The sequence below is a fragment of the Pollicipes pollicipes genome, unplaced genomic scaffold, assembly GCF_011947565.3.
Source record: "Pollicipes pollicipes isolate AB1234 unplaced genomic scaffold, Ppol_2.1 Scaffold_4881;HRSCAF=5763_pilon_pilon_pilon, whole genome shotgun sequence".
Classification (NCBI taxonomy): domain Eukaryota; kingdom Metazoa; phylum Arthropoda; class Thecostraca; order Pollicipedomorpha; family Pollicipedidae; genus Pollicipes; species Pollicipes pollicipes.
Window position 1 is genome coordinate 52,349,657 of NW_023596576.1, and position 19,515 is coordinate 52,369,171.

At 48.9% G+C, this 19,515-nt stretch overlaps 2 protein-coding genes across 3 annotated transcripts; both read left to right on the top strand.

Annotated features, from left to right (window-relative positions):
* Window positions 1-1,216: 1,216 nt before the first annotated feature.
* LOC119101598 (retinol dehydrogenase 12) lies at window positions 1,217-10,645 on the top strand. 2 transcript variants are annotated; one of them, XM_037224947.1, is made up of 3 exons: window positions 1,217-1,290; window positions 7,591-7,927; window positions 8,644-10,645. In XM_037224947.1, exons 2-3 carry the CDS (start codon window positions 7,652-7,654, stop codon window positions 9,379-9,381), a joined length of 1,014 nt encoding a protein of 337 aa, XP_037080842.1. In that variant the 5' UTR covers window positions 1,217-1,290; window positions 7,591-7,651; the 3' UTR covers window positions 9,382-10,645. The 2 variants fall into 2 exon arrangements, with proteins under 2 accessions (XP_037080842.1, XP_037080843.1); XM_037224948.1 differs by lacking the exon at window positions 1,217-1,290 and adding an exon at window positions 1,432-1,453.
* Window positions 10,646-16,364: 5,719 nt separating this feature from the next.
* Window positions 16,365-18,890, top strand: LOC119100584 (transmembrane protease serine 9). The gene is made up of 4 exons (XM_037223664.1): window positions 16,365-16,374; window positions 17,481-17,683; window positions 18,115-18,211; window positions 18,517-18,890. Exons 1-4 carry the CDS (start codon window positions 16,365-16,367, stop codon window positions 18,888-18,890), a joined length of 684 nt encoding a protein of 227 aa, XP_037079559.1.
* Window positions 18,891-19,515: the final 625 nt, after the last annotated feature.

Here is a 19,515-nt window from a genome sequence, read left to right on the forward strand (position 1 = left end):
CCGCATCCCACATGATGACCCGTTAAAGGTATCCGTTTCGGAGTAGGCCTGGCGTAAACCCTATATTAAGTCAGTGAGACGTGAAGCCCCAATACAAATTATAAATGCTTGGAGGTTGGCCCCAGCGGCAATTTTTATAATGAATTTGATCCGAACCTTTTGAAAGGATGGGATCAGTGATCAGTGAATGAAGATCAGTAAATGGGTTCTGGGATCAGTGCTCACGCTAAGCAGTGCTTGTGTGAGCCCTGGCCCCCACAATCCGATCGCGCAATTCCAGGCGAGGGCAGAATTTAGTGGCGAAAGCTTGACATGCCGCAATGCTCGGCACGGTCCCTCCTGCCCTCTGACGTCAACTGACCTTTAGAGCGACCGCTGCCACCGGCCGCAGGCCATACCTGGCAAGGGCAAATAGCGAGAGCCCTAAAGCGACTTGAACCCACCGTGCCACGAAAGGTGGATCAGGAGGCAGGCGCTCTAATCAACTGAGCCACCCGGACGAACTTTTTTTGGGATTTGCAAAATATTGTTGCCTAATTTGAAAGTACCTTTAGTCGTGCGCAGCGAGTGCGACCATGTGCACACGATGTCATTGTGGGTGTACTATTGGGCGGCATTTTAGGTCGCTAATTGGCCGACATAGCTTTTTTCAAAGCTCCCTCTGACAGCTTGTTGCTAAGAGCAGCTATCTGTCCATGGCATGAGAGGTGAAATACGGCGGAGTGGGAATAAATGTTTGTGGTAACGAGAGAAAATTATGAGGGGTGCAGTTCATGGTGATGCTGTACGGCTATGAGCTGCCGGTGCTGCACACTTGCCTGATTTCGGTTTTCATGTTACATGATCCACCCTCCATCTGTGTTCCTTGGAGAGGATTTGCGAATTAGGGGTGTCAATTCTTTAAATGTTGGAGGGTGAGCCGAGTGCCCGGGGAATTCCCCTTCCCCCCGCGGGTTTAACCTGCTGTGTTTTGGCAAAAGGCAGTCTATGTTGTCAATTTTGATATTACCTAGAAAAGGTGTCCATATATTCCCTCGGTCAGAAATGCATACGAGACTACGCTGTTTTTGTACCCATGACCACAGAGATGAGCCGATTTGATAATAATTTTATACCCGATATATTTTGCTAGGTCCAGTCGTTACGTCATCATCAGCTGGTTTGTCCGTCGTCAACGTAAGTCGTAATGATCATCCGCGCCACATTCACGCACACAGTTTGCGTCCCAAAATATTGTCGGCTGTGGCTAAATATCACCTTCGCCAGTGACCGCTGTCAGAGTAGTCCCAGGTACGCTGAGCATATGATATTGGGTGTACTCTTATAGCCTGAATGCTAGACCTTACGGGTGTCGCTCCGTATGCAGTTGAAGGGGCTCCGGCCTTAATGTTTATTGGAAGGGTGGTTAAATTGAACCAACCGAGCAGTCAGCTGATTGAAATTTCGTGGATCGGTGAAAACCTCGTTTTTAGGCTTAATTTGACATTTTGAGCCATTTTCGTTCTTCATCCCCCCCCCCATTTCCCTCCTTTCATGTCGTTTTCTTAGCCAGCCATAACCAGACAGCAAAACATTTACATTACCTTAAACCTTTCCAGCGAAGCACTAATGCAGCTGCAGACCTGTTGGTGCATGCACGCTGCTATTCTGTTTGCTCATGGTGTGTTGTCACCGCAAATTTCAGTACATGTGAACTAATGCTGTGAGGTCAGGGTATTCATTGCTACCTCATGTTAAGAAAGAGCATTGTACATCAATGGTCATTTTTAAGGCAGAACATATCAATTAATTGTAAAATAGGTCATCTAAACTCTTACCTTGGAACTTAAATAACTGTGGTAGCGAACATCTGAGCGTAAACATGCAGCAACCATGACCCGGCGCCATTTCTACCGGTGATCACAACGTAACTGCGTGAATCAAGAGCCTTAAAAATTATGAGGCCAAGGTAACAAGAATCCAATGAAATGTGTTCCTTGCATATCCAAGCAGTCTTCTGTATTGTTTCTAGATTGGTTGAAATGGTGGGGAAACATGACATTTTTGAGTGGGAATGAAAAGCAAATTTAGAATATGGCGGCTAAATGAAGCTTCTTGATATGGAGCATATATATGGCATGGAACATGGATGCCAATGGGACACTGGGTTGAAGGGGATAGGGTGGGGGTTAGGTTAGGTTAAGTTAGATCAGGTTAGGTTAGGTTAGGTTAGGTTAGGTTAGGTGAGGGAAAGTTAGGCTAGGTTAGGTTACATTAGGTTAGGTTAGGTAAGGTTAGGTTAGGCTAGTTTAGGCTATGTTCTGAATGGCCTGTCCATTTCATAAATGTACATAGATACAATAAGAAGCATTTTTCATTGGATTATTAGTGTTACCTTGGTCCCATACATTTTTTATGGTTCTTGATAAGCAGAAATATTGTAATTATGTGATGATTACACAGAAACTGTGCTTGGGAGTCAAGGTGGTGGAGTGTGTGCGGCACAGTAGCTCACTATCGTAGTTATTAAAATTTGAAGGCGGGAGCATGAATTTACCTGTTTTAAGATTATTTATGGTATGTTCTGCCTTAAACATGACAATTGGTGTACAGTGATTTTTTATGATGTTAGGTACCAATGTATACCTACACTCTGTGGGGGTTGGTGTGCCTATGCATGTGCTTGTTGTGTAAATGTGCTTGGGAATATATTTTAGAGTAGTTGTGTGTACAGGTTAGTGTGGTTTTGGCAGTCTGCAAAATTCATCCAACACTGGTCACTGGATGCTCATGTGACTTTTGTGTGATGAGTGTAGTATACATCCTAGAATTCAGGCTAAGGTAAACTGAGCTGATTTTTACAATATTTTTACTTGAAATATCCCCACACCATGAATATTTTTTCTTGATATTGCATTATTTAGCTGGACAAGGTGAGCAGAATTTGTTAAATGTCTGGGTTGTAGCCTTCCACAGCTGTATGTGTTACTGGCATTTCACAGTCCTACCATGCCACTGCTTGATAGGTTACTTGTGAACAACTTGCTGAACTAGTATGATGGGGATTTTCTTAGTTTGCTAGTATATGATAGACAACATTTATGTTATAATGAGTAATACCAACACTTTATCACTCTTGTTATTGAAGTGTGCCTCATTTGAAATTGAAAGTGAAGGGATGATTACAGGATAGCTAGAGCAGATACCAACATTTCTGAACAATAACTCAGCTGGTTAGAACTTATTATATGCAATAAATCGGGATGAAATTGCTGATAATACCAACAGAAACCAACATGAGTGTCTGGTACTCATGGACTCCTACTTCTACTCTGCATGTTTCAGACTGTGAATTTGTTTTCATGGGAGAAGCCAAAGTTCACATTGAAATATCGGGAGCCTAGCACTTTCTAGTGCACATGTTATCAATAGAACATATACACCTGACATATATGTGAAGTAAATGTAACTTACTTACTCTTGGATGATGTGCTAACTTATTTCCTAGCCTGGTCTCCACATGACTGGACCTCTGGCTGTAATGTAAAGGTGCCTGGCAAATTAATATATGTGTAGTTGGTCATCAATGACTTCTGCTGCCTTCTGGCATGGATTTAGTGAAAATTTGTTTGAATGCCAAACAACTCTATCAAATTTTAGCCTATGTCTGGCACATTGCACTCCACATGCACATTTGCTAGTCAGCTTACTGTTACTGTTTGTGGGTTTGTTCAGATGGTGATGGTCACTATTGTATTATGTTTGGGGTGGTTGTTGGTACTCTCATGTTCTTGTTATGGACCTGAGCAAGTAACATACATCATGAATGATGTGCATTTCATGCAGAGACCAGAACTTAGGTATGGTTGGAGGAAAGCATTTTTACCTCTAGGTACACACCCACAATGAGTGCAGACACAACTCCTTCACACTTTGCTTCCTCATTTTCAGGCTATAAGTAAGGTCATTAGGTCCTGCTTAGGCATCACTTGTCCATACTTGGAGGTTATAATCTGTAGCTGCTTATCCAATTTATACATGATGTCACAGCCTCATTCTATTCTTGACATCAATTTCACTATGGTTTGCAATAGTGAATGACATGTTCAAGACATCCCTGTGCATCTCCCTCATTTCCCTCATCTCCCTCAAAATGTGTCATCCTTTGCATTTGCTCATTGCCCATCACTTATCGTTACAGCCGCAAGGCCGACGCCGCACAGCCTGGAGACTGCAACGCCGGGCGTCGAGGCTGTTTGCTATGACTTACGAGCACGCATGCTCAGCACCGCGTTACATAGTTATCTTATCCATAATCAGCTCTGACATGATCTTGAGCATTTTAAGATGAACGTGGGTTAGCCATGTTAATACAAATTAGGAACCCCATTTCATCTTCAATCTACAGTCAAGGAGATCTCATTATCTCTGAAGAACACAGAAAAGCACGGAACGGGAGTCTATGTAACAACTATTGGATTACCTGCGGTTATCAGGAATGCTGTTGCGTCAATGAGGGTTCCTATGCTGATCCGTGGCTAACTGCGCGGGTCAGAAGGCCTCCCGTGTCAGGGATGGGAACAATATAATATGATTTATCCTTCTAATGGCCTCCGGATCAACCAGGAGATCCCGTCCCATGCCACCAGAATGATAGCCAGAAGACACTTCGCGATGGGACGGAATGGCCCTTCAGCCCTTGACCGGAAACGGTAATGCACCTCTGGTGTTTTAGTTAAGAGGCCCCTTGCCCGGAAGGAAATAAGGTGTCTCATTATTGTTGACTTGAGTGGAGCTCTCATTAGTGTTGATAAGCGCGGGTCGAAAGGAATTTTTTTTAAAAAAACGAGCAAGGTCACGCCATGTTTGCCTGAGGACGTTCGCTTTTCAGAATGTATCATTGAAACAAATTACATCAAATGGCTTGAACATGCCCGCCCGCAACCTCGAGAGCAAGGACAAGGATGGTGTGGGTTGCAGCTTCCGTAAAACCGAAAAGTTCGGCCACTTCAACTGCCAATAGACGGCGAGCGCCGTGTTAACCTGTCTTCTGGACAGATAAATAGCTGCGAAAACACGAAAAGTAGATATTTTACCCCCACTCTTCCAGTTAAACCACCAGATTCTAGCCCGCTTTGCGGTGCGTTAGGGGCCAATCCGTGTTTTCCATCAGTCTAAACATTGCACACGTGGGATATGCGCTCAGACTGCCTTCTAAATGCAAGATGTGATGCCATGAAGCGTCCAAGGATACTTTTTCAAAAGCGTCGTTATTTCGTCCACCCGTTGGCCACAACTTAATATTAGCTGCTAGGCCGACGCTGCGCGGCCTACAGAGACTGCAACGCCTGCGGCCGAGGCTTGTGTTTCTACAATTTTCGAGTGTGCATGCTCGAAATTACGTCACATAACTTGTCTTCTTGCTAGTTGATTGCAGTGTTTAAAGGCCGGCATCTCAGAAGCGTTATCATTTTCGTCCACCGGTGGGTCACGGCTAAATAGTAGCTACTGGGCTAACGCTCCGCGGACTGTGGAGACTGTAACGCTGGTGGCGAGGTTTTTGTTGCCAAGATTTGCGAGCGCGCATGTTAAAAACACGCTACATAGATTTTATCACTTATCGATTCTGACTGGATGGTGAACATTTTCAGACAAACATGGCTTCGCCATGTTAACACACATTGTTGATCACTCGATCTGCAATCAAATTTTCCTCTTCAAATTTGGATAAAACATATCGATCTACAATCCACCTTCGCAAAGTCCTTAATGTTTGTAGAACCCAGATAAAAAACTGACAAAGCCTCTGAATTACATCGGTTTGCAAAGAATCAACTAACCGTTATAAATTAAGAGCGCCGGTGATTTCTTCCATGCAGTCGCTCAACGCCTGATTTCTGCAGTTTATTGGCCTCAAAATACAAACAAAATTGAACTCACGGTAGCTCCTGTTTTCTGTTCTGGTTACATGGTAACAATAACAGTAAAACGAAGAAAACCGTGTCACTTGCTAACAAGTAAGCTATATCCGGGAATTTGGGAGGGGATCGCCATAATATGGGCTTTTGTCAACCTTGCGTTCCTCCTTTGCAAGACTCTGGCGACGCCCCTGCCTACACACAAGGCAGATCAAGTCGTATACGTTGCATGATGGGCAATGAAGTGTCCGTAGGGCCAATTCATACCTAAGGCAGACAGCTTGCCTGAGGCTATTTTTCTGCGATGTTATGGTGTGAGGGAAGATAATTCGGAAAAAAGATACTGTTGCAGGTGTCCAACACGTGTTTCAAACACCATGTAGTAGTAACGCTGGTCCAAAAGTGAAAGTGTGCAACTAAGCAGCCATACGATCACTTCGCAGTCAGTCATGCGGGAGGCATCGGGGCCAGGGCAGTGGCCACTCATGGCGGACAGGAGCAGGGCCCAGATAAGGATCATGTGACAAATTGGCCTAATTATGACATATTGGCCTAATTGGCCCTAATTAATTAAAAAAAATAATAATCTTAAAAGAGATTCTCCAGTTTTATGGCTTTTGGCACATTGTTTCTAGCAGTTTTAAGCTCTCGAATTTGTTTCCGCCTAAAATGCTGCGACAAGTCTTACCTCTTGACAAGCAGCCAGCGAAATGAAGGCGCATGAGAAATCTGTCGCACTGTGAGCCATCGATCCACTTTCAAAATTCCCACCAGCCTATATTCAGATCGTATTTTGGTATCTACGCTGTGGAGGCAGATGCTTCCTCATTGACCCAAAATACCTACCCGCTCGCGGAATTTCGCCTCCCCAGGAAAGACGATGTTAAAATGGACGAATAATCTAGGGAAGCTGGATAGCATTATTTGCCAAATGACAGATGAGTCGAATAGGCATGATTGTGCACCAGTAATAAACAGCTCTAGATTCATATCTAGCATAGCAGCCATGACATTTGAATAAAGGGCAATAACAACCTCCATCCTTACCCCCCCCCCCCCCCTCCGGTCATTAGGCTCGCCTTCCAGAAAAAGTTCCTGAAATACACCCTAAACTTGGCCCACCCACTTTTTGAAACGTTTCTACGCCTATGGGCGCTTAGATACTTAAAATTGATGTGGTAAAATACCGTTATCTTCAGTGAAATTATGTTGTTGGTCAGATTTTGTGGTAATAAAATGTGATGCATAACTTGGGTCTGTCTTGTTGGATTTGGCACCAAGCTAATATTTTCTGCTGCCTTGTGCCACAGTAGCTGCATGCGCCTGACTTGTTCACTCTTCCCGGATAAGTCATTTGCAATGCTGATTTAAGGAGCATACATGTCTTTGTTCAGGAAATTCCGCGAAGAAAACCTAACTTTCCAGGGTGTGTTAGTATTGTTGCAACATGAACATGCTGTCTCAAATATATGTAATTGTAAGGGTGCGGTCAGGCTTTGCTGTGTTCCAATAACGTTTGGAGGTGGACTGCTGTGCTATTTCCTTGATGTTTCTTTTTCGTCACATTAAGCAGTATTTGCTCCACATATCGATGTTCCGTCAATCCGTATGTAATGTACCCCTTGAGCAACATAGTGTTTTGTGGTGTACTGCTCTCAAAGTTGCCTGTAACCCCCTTTGTGTGTTCCCTCAGGTCTGACTGACAGAAGAGAAGGGACGGGCTGTTCGACCTATTGCCGCCGCCACCCCCAGCCATGGGTCTGCCCTCGTACCTGTGTGCGGCCGGCGCCGTGGCCGTCGGCCTGTACCTGGTGCGCCGGCTTCGCGCGCGCCACTGGGGCCGGTGCACCAGCCAACGCTCGATGGCCGGCAAGGTGGTGGTGGTGACGGGCGCCAACAGCGGCCTAGGATGTGAAACGACGCTGCGGCTGGCCGAGCGGGGCGCTGCCGTCGTCATGGCCTGCCGCGACCTCGACAAGGCGCGCGCCGCCCAGGAGCAGATCCGCCGCCGGACCGAGCGCGGACAGCTGGTGAGACCACCAGACGTCAGATGGCCAGCGTTTGGCCGTCACGCCCCCCTCCCTCGGTCCGCCTGCCTGCCGGTCTGCCTGACTGGCAGTCGACATCCAGACTGGAGATGTGACGATTCTGCGTTTCCCCTCGGCCGCGCGAAACCCAGCAAATGGATGTTGTCTACCATCACTGAGCATATGTTGTTATTGCCCGACATTTTTAAGGTGGTTTTATGTCTCCCAATTCTAGTCATTGACGTCCGTGACCAGAGTTGAAACTTTGTTTCCAATGGTGGAATCGAGTATCTAGCACTAATGTATTTGTTTTCGGACGTAAAGGATGTAAGATATCGAGACAAAATAGCTCTTGCATCGTGGGGTAGTGAGATGTCATTGATGTTGTGTGTGCTTTTCCAATGCAGAATGCAGTACGGTTGGTGCTACTTACACCAGGTTTAGCACAAACGTGCCGAACATTCCACTGCCAGTAACACGCGGGCGTACCAGCGCGCCGTGCAGAAATATTAGATCAACTTTGGCGTTAACTACCGAAGCCACTACATTTTTACGTGGACTGCTACTGGACCAGCTGTCTTTAATGCAGATTGCCAGATTGGAATGGTCAGCGATTTTTCCGAAATTCTCAGCCATATCAGAGTTCATATCGCTGATCAATCGCTGGCTCCCAACCCCCATGTGGCCCATCAATCGTTGATTGTCCCCCTCCTTCTCAGATTCCGATGCACCTAGACCTGGCGGACTTAAACTCGGTCAAGGAGTTCGCGCGCGCCTTCAAGGAGCAGTTCAGCCGGCTGGACGTGCTCATGAACAACGCGGGCGTGGTGTACCCCGTGGAGGCGCACCAGCGCACCGCGCAGGGATACGAGATCCACTTCGGTGTCAACCATCTGGCCCACTACATGCTGACCGGACTGCTGTTGGACCGGCTGCAGGCGTCGTCCACCGCGCGCGTGGTCGTGGTCACGTCCTCCCTGTACAAGAAGGGCCGCGTCGACCTGGCGCACATTGCCAACGGCGAAGACCTGAAGCCCGGCCGTCGGCTCAACCCGGCCTACGCCAACTCGAAGCTCTGCAACGTGCTCTTCGGCCGCCAGCTGGCGCGCCTGCTGGAGGGCAGCGGCGTGCGCGTGTACTCGTGCTGCCCGGGCTGGGTGTACTCGGGCCTGTTTCGGCACTCGTCGCTCTCGTGGGTGGCGCGGGTGGCCGCCCTGCCGGTCGCCTTCCTCTTCATGCGCACCGTGGCTGAGGGTGTGCAGACGCAGCTGAACTGCGCCGTATCCGAGCAGCTGGAGCTCGAGTCGGGCCACATCTACGCCAACTGCAAGCGCGAGGAGTACGCGCCGGTGGCGCTCGACGAGCCGGCCGTGCAGGGCTTGTGGGACCTCAGCGCCCAGCTGACCGGCGTCCGATTCCACGTCACCGAGCTGGAGCGGGCGCAGAGCGAGGAGTAGCGGGACCGGCAGCGAGAGCGGTGCGGAGCTCGGGGATGGGCTCGGAGCGGAGAAGTGGGCGGCGTCGGTGATCGCAGCGGGGGCAGCCCCGGAGGGCATAGAGGGGAAGAGAGACGCACTGGTGGATTGATATCAAATGGTACAGAGGACGCAATAGGAGTAGTGTTGGAGGTGGTACGAAAGGGTCGTTTTTAGTGGCTGGGAAAACCAGGATAAAATGAGAGAGAGAGAGAGAGAGCGAGAGCGAGAGCGAGAGCGAGAGCGAGAGCGAGCACGAACGGAAACATTTGGTTAAGCGCAGCGGTATTTGGTAGGGCGGCTGGCTGGCCTGTGGTGGAAATGGCAGGATATGATTGCCTGCGCAGGACGTAGAGCGGCGGGAGGGTCGGTGATGATGTCGAAAAATGATCTGTGCTGTGTCTGTAGCGTTGGACGGCGTCAGAGTTGCGTTCTGAAGTTCTGTCGTTACGGGCGCTGAGCCTTGCGGACTGGAGTGGACAGGGCAACATTGGTGGTGTTGGCGTGGGCTTTGTGAATGTCTGACCGTCCAGGTGGCGCAGTTTTCCGGTGTGAGTCTAATGACGGCTTCTGAACACTGTTGGTCGCATCTCGTCAATATGGGCAGGCAAGTGTCAGTTTCGGCTCCACAAATGTGTGATGTTCGGTACGGTTGTGCGTCCCGCTTGTTATGGCTGTATCGCTCGGCTGGCGAACTGAGGCGACTTGTGTACAGTGCTCACTGCACCCAACCGTCGCGCCTGATGGGTGTGGGTGAACAAGTGTGTCAGCGAGCTGGGGTCATTTCGTGGATGGCAATGCCCAATATCAGCGTCCAGCGTCTCCAGGGCACTACTCGAAAGATGCGTTTGTTTTGACTTTGGGTGCAATTTCTGCGACCCTCTCCCCTGGCGCCTGGATATTCTCCTAACATGGCATGTGTGGTTGTGACGACCTTTGGGCGTGCAGTGATGACCACCCGGCGCCCGGTGTGCATTATATTGTTCTCGGATCTGTGGCGCGTCCATGACGGGGTGCCGTTGTGCCGGAAGGCTGGCCGTGCCACCCGCAGGTGCTGGACGGCTTAGCCTGTGGGTGGTGTAGTCTGGGTTGTGTTGCCAGCTGTGTGAAGGCTGTGTGAGGATGTGGTGTGTGCCATGCGTATGGTTATACGATATGTGTTGATGTAGGTTGGTTTGCGTCGTTCTCCCATTGCGTAGAGTGACGACTGATGAGGCCAACCAAACAATAAAGTTCTTGCTATACGTATTATGGTTAAACGATGAACTGACCAAGAGGAAATGAGACCATGTGAGTTAGACAACTGAAATATAACTATAAACCCTATGCGTAATATGTTGCGGGCTGCGATGTATGGTCGTCACCAGAATATTTACACAATTACGGGTCGGGAGCGTCTTGGTCTTTGCTCGGGGCACGTGTAGCAGCGGTGGCGGCCATCGTGGAGGCGATGCGCCCAGGCGAAACCGGACTGTCCGATCAGTGCCCTGACGGGTGCAGAGAAGGATCAGGACTGGGGCCGGTCGGGGAGAATGGCGAAGCCTCCTTATGATTAACAGCCCGGTATTGTGAAAGAGTGCCCAGCGGTCGTAGTGACAAAGACCAACAGAAAGGAAATGTTGAATTCCGTTTTTTTATTCACAGAGATATGTGCGGTCGGGTACCCGGCATTGTTTTCAGATATAGGACGATCTCCAAAATTCGTCAGCATATGGCACGTGGGGTATACAGTTTGTGTAAGGCATAAAAGTGCGCAGCAAAATGTTAATCGTGAAAAGGTAAGTCACGAGACTGGTTGAGCCTGCAATAGTCTGGACGAACGAAAATCGCGCGCAATTGTTTGCATGGCAGATAATGCCCGTCTATCTAATCTTAGCGAGCCGTATTTAGCGATGTAGTAAACGACAGGCTCCAATTTTACCAAAACACGTCAGATGGTCGCTTGTGACATGAGAACAATAAATCTGACGTCGTTTTCCATCCCGCTGCTGACGTCTTTGTTTCGATATCACACGACTTTTAAGCCACATTCAGGGCCAAATGACGGGGAACTCAATAACACCATTAGTTCTGTACGATACCAGCCAATTTCGGATTATTCAGCATCACTATCGTGTTCAGCACCCAAACTTGTATCCGTCAAGCAATAGGCAACTCCGCATCACCCGAAAGTTATTGGCCAATTTCAGGTTTACGTTCAACGACGCAGAAACTAACGTCCATCAATAAAAGTACTGACTCCTCATGGTCAAAGTCCGGCCCAAGGGACAGGAACTTCATGTGGCCCAGATGCTACCAGTCTGTTTTTGATTTATTTTTATCATATTAGTCGCTAGCACATGATCAAGCGTCCGTCAAAACATCTTTATTTCTCATGTTACTATTCAAGGTGTAATGACGAGGAAATTCATATCAAAAAGTTTCCTGGCGATTTGGTATTATTTAGCAGCAGAACGTTATACGTTTTCAGCGTATAAACTTGCATCCGTCATGAAGTCCTGACCTCCCAAGGCCACCTTTTAAGGTCAAACTGAAATGGCCAGGAACTCCTTACCACGCTTAGTTTCTAGCCGATTTTTGATTATGAAGTACCATAATATTTGCCAGCGCATGAACTAGCGTTCCTCAATAAGTCTTGACTTTTCAAGGTCAGCCTTCTGGATCAAACCAGTGCTCAAGTGACGGAGAACTCCATAGCGCCCAAGGTTTCCGGCCTCGGATTTATAAGCATCAGAGTATTTGCCCACCCATGAACGTCAAGAAAATAGCGTCCGTCAAGAAACTCTGTCCTTTGGATTAAGATATTGGTGGCAGCTAAAAGGCCTGAAGGCATGTCCTTTTTTGTTTGCTTGATGACACGCATTTCATTGCATTTAAACATGTAGTTCCTCACTGGGATATGTAAAAATATTTTGTGAGTCTTTGCAATGGGGACAAGCGAATATTGTGCTGAAAATTAGCATTGTAACGAAGGGGTAAGAATTTGCTAACAGCCACATTGTGTTCCGAAAGTGACTTAAGCGATGCATCAATAATATGGGTGTCATAGCTACCGAGGAATTTTGAATGTACCGCGTCGCCGGCGCGTAAATTTTTCTGAACAGTTTGGACATACAACTTTATCGGATTATGCAGCTGTTGCCTGCCGCGTGCAGCAAAACCACCAAGCAAAACGTCATATTTCGTGAAAAATCGGATTTCTGTATCTATTATCTATTTAGTTAGGCTCGTACCGGCCGAAAATGCATGGAGGCACACGCAGTTTTGTCGCAGCGTATACACATTGCTGCTCTTTTTGTCTTGAAAGCATCAGTATCTCTAAAAATTGTGACTCACTAATAACGGACGCACCTTGAAGACAACAAGGTCATTTTTCACATCCTGCCTCGCACGCATTATACGTGTCACATGCCGCGATATACTTCTTTCCGGAGGTTTTTTTCCGCCAGAGTTATGGACGGATCAAGATGGGTTTAACAATCCAGGTAGATGTAAATGGATCGGATATATTTCTATAATCTGTTCGACGTGACCTTGTGAAGGCCAAAGAAGGTCACTGAACTAAAATAAACACCAGTGACCTTTTGTTTAGAACAGGTGTTTGAGTTCAAGACGGTTGCATGAAGACGCCTGGGAGCACTTTGAATACTAGTCTTGAGTTTGACCTTGTTTCGCCTTATTTGATTCGACTGTTATAACGTACGGGCCTCAAATTTTGACACAAGAACGTTTAGATTCAGGTTGACCCACCCTGTGAATTTGGTATCCCTAGACCTATTGGCTTTTTGCGATTTTAGGGGAGTCAAATAAGTCGCCGCTCGAGCGAACGATCTTCAACCGACCTGCTGGCCGCGTGTTAAGACAGTACTGATAGCCTGATTCCTCGTGGAAAAACCAGGAGAAATGAGAGAGAATGATGTACCGGCTACATGATGTGTTGGCTCCGGCTACATCCATTGGTCGAAACGATCATGAGGAGGCGTCGTCTGAACACGTGGTCTTATCGGGTCACTCTGGTCCAAGGAAGATGCTAGTCACACCGCTATAGTGAATACGCAAAGGCGCATCAAGTCTTTGAGAAGCTCTTGCAGAAGTTAATGCTTATAACAGTTTTGACAAATACATGTAGCCAAAATACCTGATTATTCGACAAGGAATAAGGTCATCTGACAGTCTTATGTATGTGAAGTGCTCCCGCAGCTGCCCTGAGCGGCTTCCGTGCGAATCAAACTTCCCTGACGATCCCTGGTCCACTGAAGAAGCACATCTGCTAGTGGTAGTGCCATCTCAAAGAGCAATGTGTACCGGGGAGAAGCCAGGCCCGATATCGTACTGTGACGACCTCTGCACTCCGTGAAGTGCACCGCATGGACGACAATGATCAGGCGTGGTTTTATCAGAACGTTCTGGTCCAAAGGCGACCGCAGTCGCACGGCTACAGTGAATACACGGTGCATCAAAGTCTTTGTATGGCGTGCTCGAAAGTTTTATAGCCGCCGGAACTAACATTTTGGGCAGGTGATAAAACAGACTTGAAGTCAAGACGAGAGATTTTATGACTATGAGATTAGGTGGGCTTAGCACACAGCGCATTATAGACAATCCGTGAAAATCTGACGTTCTCAGATCATTGAGAAAAGCAGGTATTGCCGGTGATTAAAAATTGACAATAAATGAATCTTCGGTTACAAACTCAAGCATGGATCGCGTAACATGTTTATGTTGGAGTGCTTATAATGCTCAGCCTTTCGTGTATCTAGAAACGGTTATCAAAATTACCTGTGATCAACTGGGTTTAAATGTCGAGTATTTTTCAAGGTTTCATGCGGTGGTCATGAGGGTGCGACACATGAACATCTGCTGAACGCAAAAACATATTTCTTATTGCCCCGCTGGGACATCTCAATTGTATTGCGTTTTTTTAATGCATCCGGTGAGTTATGCATGGCTCAGCGACGGGTTGCTTGACCCACACTCGACCCGTACGAGTATATTTGCGTTGATTCGGACCCTCGCGTCAACCTCTCGCGTCGTCTATGAACTATTAACCATATGTGATGACATACCACGCGTGGACAGCCAGTGAGTAAATCCGTGGCCTAAGCTTTATTAATACACAATCGGAAGCTGCAAGCAAGCAAAGCGATAAAAGGTTGCAACGCATTGGTAAACCGTTCATTTTGTGACATCTCAGTGGCCATTGCCATTGAGAACAGCACGACTATTTAAGTAGTCAGCAGTGAACTGGTGGTGAGTCGTAGTGTCTGGAGTGAAACAACGTTGGGTCACTGCTGTAATGCCGCATAGATTATGCAGGGCTATTCTGAGGCGCGGTAGATAATGTCCCATGCATTTTATGGTCGTCAGGTTGAATGCTCAACTTCAACATCAAGTAGATGTAAACATTTGACTTTCGACATTCCAGGCACGACTCAGATTGTTTGTCATGTCTCGTGCTTGTGAAAGTGTGCGGGATGAGCCTGGGGACGTGGATGTTACGATATTTCTCAGTATGTTTATAATGCCTGATTTCCTTCATCAGGTTAAGCAAACAGCTAAATGTGATCATGATGTGCATATGTAAAGAACAGCTTACAACTAATTCGAAAATATCGCATCCAAGAGGAAAAAGTCCAGGGGCATGTTCATACATTACATACAGTACATACAGTACATTACACCAGAGCACGCGTTGACATCGATAAAAAAACATTTCAATCGCACGAAACATGTTTTTTTGCGAAAATCTAAAATATAGCGAACAAAATCCGGGATAACACGGGAGGACGTAGGATTTGCAGCCTGCTATTTTCGTTTGCCCACCTAACTTTGAAATCACACCTGCCTCCCCGATCCCGAAGTGTCAACGACATGCGTTACTTATCGCTGGCTGGCGCCTGCTGCGGCCGGAGATCTCCCGCTGCGTGACCCCGGATGCGCAGAGCTCTTATCCGGGGCAGATTGGCGCACTCGCCGAAGGAGTGCTGGGCTAGCCCCTCGCGATAGGCTGCAGTCATGATAAACTGCAGCGGTGATAGACTTGAGTCGTTGGGGCCGACGCTCGTGCGACCACACCAAAGATAACGCTATCAGATTAGCAAGTTTGCTCATGTCCGCAGGAATCTGTGGCATCTAGTGGACGGGCTCCGGAATCAGTTTCCGCCTGGAGAGGAGTGGCTGATTGTGGCACAATGAGTGGCCGGTAAACCACGCGGCACGGCTGTCGGCAACAGCGAAGCCATTCGAAATTCATTGGAGACCGGGCAAAGGTCACAGTCTCTCAGCTATGGTGTTCGTTCGTGTTACGCCTTTCGTCGGCTTTTCAGATGATCAAGACTTCACAGCATAGGAGTGTGGATGCCCACTGTTAGGACCAAGGCACCCCCCAAAGAAACAAAGCACCTCACGTGGCTGTGAGTGACGGGTTTTAGCCGGTCCAACTGACTACGTCACCACTATTGGCAAAGGTCACTGCGATTGGAGACAGAGCTTGTGCAAACACGTTCTGGGAATCCAGAAGTCGTCAAGATAACTGGGTTTCATCAGGGCCCACTCGTTGTGGAGTGGGTCATTCGGCCGTGAGCATCCGTCGCTAACACTTCAGCAGCTTTACAGTGCAGGCAAAACGTGAACACCATTGCGGGGTGGTTAAGCAAACGATCCTATTCTTTCCGTGCGTTACATTCAATTAGAATTGCATGGCAAACCAGATAATTTGGGCTGCAGTGGCTTCGTCCATTTTTACCGGTAAGTCGAATTAGGTCGCAAAGATGACAAGGTCAATGAGCAAGCCATGTTTTGCTTGTGCCTCTCCAGCTTCCATGGTTGAACCAACCTTGACTATGTGGCGGACTGTAACTTTACGACTCCTGGCAAACAGACCATACCACATAAAGGCTGAAAGAGCAAGAGGTAATGTCCAGATGTCATTTACAACTATATAGTTTATTCTATGACCTGTCAGGATGGGTCAAAGTAGACCACACTTCCTCCTTTAAACATGTGACTGGGGATAGGGTGCAAGTCGTGAGTCGCAGTCCCCCCGCATTTTACCGCACTTTTTACCCATGTAGTAACCGCTTAGGGTAGAAAGACAGCGATTCGATATTTTCAGCGCCTCCAAGTTAACCCGCTACTCGACTTATGCCAGTAAAACACATCTCGCGATCATCACAGGTCATGTGATAATATCATTAGTCTGATTGACGATGCTGCTTTTGTCATTTGGCCTACTACCTGGCTGTTCCTCGAAACTGAGCACCCAAAACGCATTGGAAGGTCAATCAATGCAAGCGGGCGAGACCGGACTCGCCCGCTCCCTCATGCGTGACGTCATGCGTGATGTCACTGTTTCCCTTTTCTTAGGTAAATGTCGCTCGTTCAGGTGTTCATTGTTCATTAGCACTGCAACGTAACTACATCATACGGCGCCACTTGAGGGTATAGTATAAACGTCATTTTGGTAAGATATGTTTGTAATAGGATCCGATAATTACAATACCAATCGCTTCTGTTGCGTATACCAAGCTCAATGACAAATATTTCGTTTGGACCGCGAAGGAGCAAGACGTTGCTAAGTGAAAACACAGGACACCAGACAACATAAAATAGCTTTTCGCAGTCTTGCGCACCTAACGCTATCCTTGAATATCATTTCCGCTCCCTCCGTTTCCGAGAGCCTTTTACTGTCGTGCGTATGCAGTTTTCAGAAACTTCTCGCCAAATCGGCTGTGCAGAGGTTAAGAAATGGCGTCATAGGTCACGGACCTCACACGCTTCAGACTTAATTTGCTTAATGAAGCGTAATGCATGTAGGTTCAAACACCTATATTTCAGTGTCATCCTTTCCAGGCCTCAGCCACTTCATGCGTAATGTGATTGATGGAAGGCCCTTCCTCTTTTCCTCGGGAAATGTCATGTCTCCCTTACATGACCCCTGTTGTTCGACGCATCAACTGCAAGAGGCGGCACGGAGCCGTTCACCGGAGCCGCGCTGGGAGCTCTGCTTCCACAAGTCGAGCGTCTGTCCTCCCGCGGTTCGGCCGTCGGCCGACGGACTAACCGGTCACCCCCGCTTCCAGTGTGCTGGACCTTCCCGTCCACGGGGCCGCGCGGCAAGCAGGGCTCCATCAAGGCGCAGCCGGCCGCCAAGGCCGAGTTCCCCTGGCAGGCACAGCTGCTGAAGCGGGGCGCGCACGTGTGCGGTGCTGTGCTGGTCAGCGACCGCTGGCTGCTGACCGCCGCTCACTGTCTCTCTGGGCTGGAGGAGCTCGATGCGTACCAGGTGCGTGGCGGCCAGCTCAGGAACGAGGCACCGATCAACGGCAGGTTCTCCGCCTCTCTCCGTCAACAGCTGTCTGTCTCCGACAGCCATGATTCGCCGCAGCTGACGCACCGTCAGTCAACAGAAATATGTTACCAATAAATTGCCAGGCTTTGACAACTAACCACCCAAACATGTCGGCTAAGTGGATCAATCTAACGCAAAGTAAGTGAAAAGTTATCGCGTCTCGTTCAGCATATTGCTGACAAAACCACGCGCTACACGATATCGGGGTGAGCGCCGGCTGACACCAGCACGCCGCACCGCTGCAGGTGGTGCTGGGCGAGCATGATGTGGCGCTGGAGGAGGGTACGGAGCAGCGCCGCCGGCTGGCCGAGGCCGTGCTCTACAGCGGCCGGTTCGGCGTCTCGCGCTCGCCGCGCTCTTCGCAGCAGAGCGACATCGCTCTGATCAAGCTGGACCGGCCGGCGCTGCTCGGCGACGGGGTGGCACCGATCCCCCTACCCAAGGCCACCGATGACTTCACCGGTAAGCGCCCGCCGGCGGTCGCCCTCGCTGTCCTTCACAAGGTGCCGTCTGGCCGCCCGCCGCTCAGCCCGAGTCTACACTCTTAACGCCCTTCAAGCTGCATGCAGAGTACACGGGGCAGCGTAGTGGTTGCGGTCACGGTGCCACGTGTGGATTGATACCACTTTACAGCGCATGCTAGCGCAACATTTGAATCCGGCGGCGTCTGCTGGAAACGGCCAATGATTGGTTGGAACCGCCTTGTCCCTGCTGACGACCGGCGCCCAGTGCTCAGTTGTCGACTAACCCCAGCCCTGTTTCCGCAGGCAAGTACGGCGTGGCGGCCGGCTGGGGCGCGTCGGACGCGACGGCGGAGGGGCCCATCTATCCCCGCCTGCTGCACAAGGTGCCACTGCGCGTGCTCAGCGACGAGCAGTGCCTGCGTCGGCTGCTGTATTTCAGCTTCGCTCCGCGCCCGATGCTGTGTGCCGTGCCATCGCCAGAGAGCAGCCTGTGCTGGGGCGACTCGGGCGGCGGGCTGGCCTACTACAGGGCGCCCGGCGCACCGGTGCTCGCCGCCATCACCTCCTGGGGCGTCGATTGCGGCCTGACCGACACGCCGGCCGTGTTTATCGACGTGGCCTACCACGTCAACTGGATCAAGGACACCATGAACGAGCCGCTGTTCGACACCGTCTGAAAACGGCTGAGCAGCTGCCCTCCGGCTAGATGGCGGCCGGCGCAGCTCGGTGCGCTGCTCCGGACTAGGAACGACCAGTGGATCTCATATCAGTGTATCTGAATGACGTATTTATTGCTATTTAACTTTCATCATGACGTCAGCACTGGGTGACATCATTTCGGATGTGGCTGGCCCACTTTTTGTCGCCCCGTCGCTTCTTATCGCTTTTTGTAAGGTCTTGCTGGCCAAACATTCGAATCGTCAAGCGAATACCTCATGTTTCTTAGCCGCGTTGGCTCGTTGGCTGTTTTTGTACGTTGGTTTTTTGCGCTCCTGTCTCACAGCTTTCTGTTGTCCGTGTTTTATCGTTTATATATGTTTCCATGCTCCTTTTTCGCTTAGAGAAGATCTCCACTTTCCAAAGTTAGACAATGACGCACAGGAGATGGCATGTTGAGCAAGATCCACGCGCCAGGTGATCGGTGCGCTGCAGGAATATCTATTGATCATGGCCCTAGCACTTCACGTTATGCTTCCTCATTCTCCCACTTCCAGCGCTAATAAGCCTCCGCAAAACAGCCGAGGATGGCCATTCTTCAGCTGAGTCATGCAAGTTGATCACGACGGTTAGGTAGTGGCAACA

Excerpts from the sequence above, each read along its gene's own strand:
- LOC119101598 (XM_037224947.1), top strand. The coding sequence starts at position 7,652 with ATGGGTCTGCCCTCGTACCTGTGTGCGGCCGGCGCCGTGGCCGTCGGC. Across the intron at positions 7,928-8,643 it reads GGACCGAGCGCGGACAGCTG|ATTCCGATGCACCTAGACCT; the intron begins GTGAGACCACCA and ends CCTCCTTCTCAG.
- LOC119100584 (XM_037223664.1), top strand. Across the intron at positions 17,684-18,114 it reads AGGAGCTCGATGCGTACCAG|CAGAGCGACATCGCTCTGAT; the intron begins GTGCGTGGCGGC and ends CGCTCTTCGCAG. Across the intron at positions 18,212-18,516 it reads GGCCACCGATGACTTCACCG|GCAAGTACGGCGTGGCGGCC; the intron begins GTAAGCGCCCGC and ends CTGTTTCCGCAG.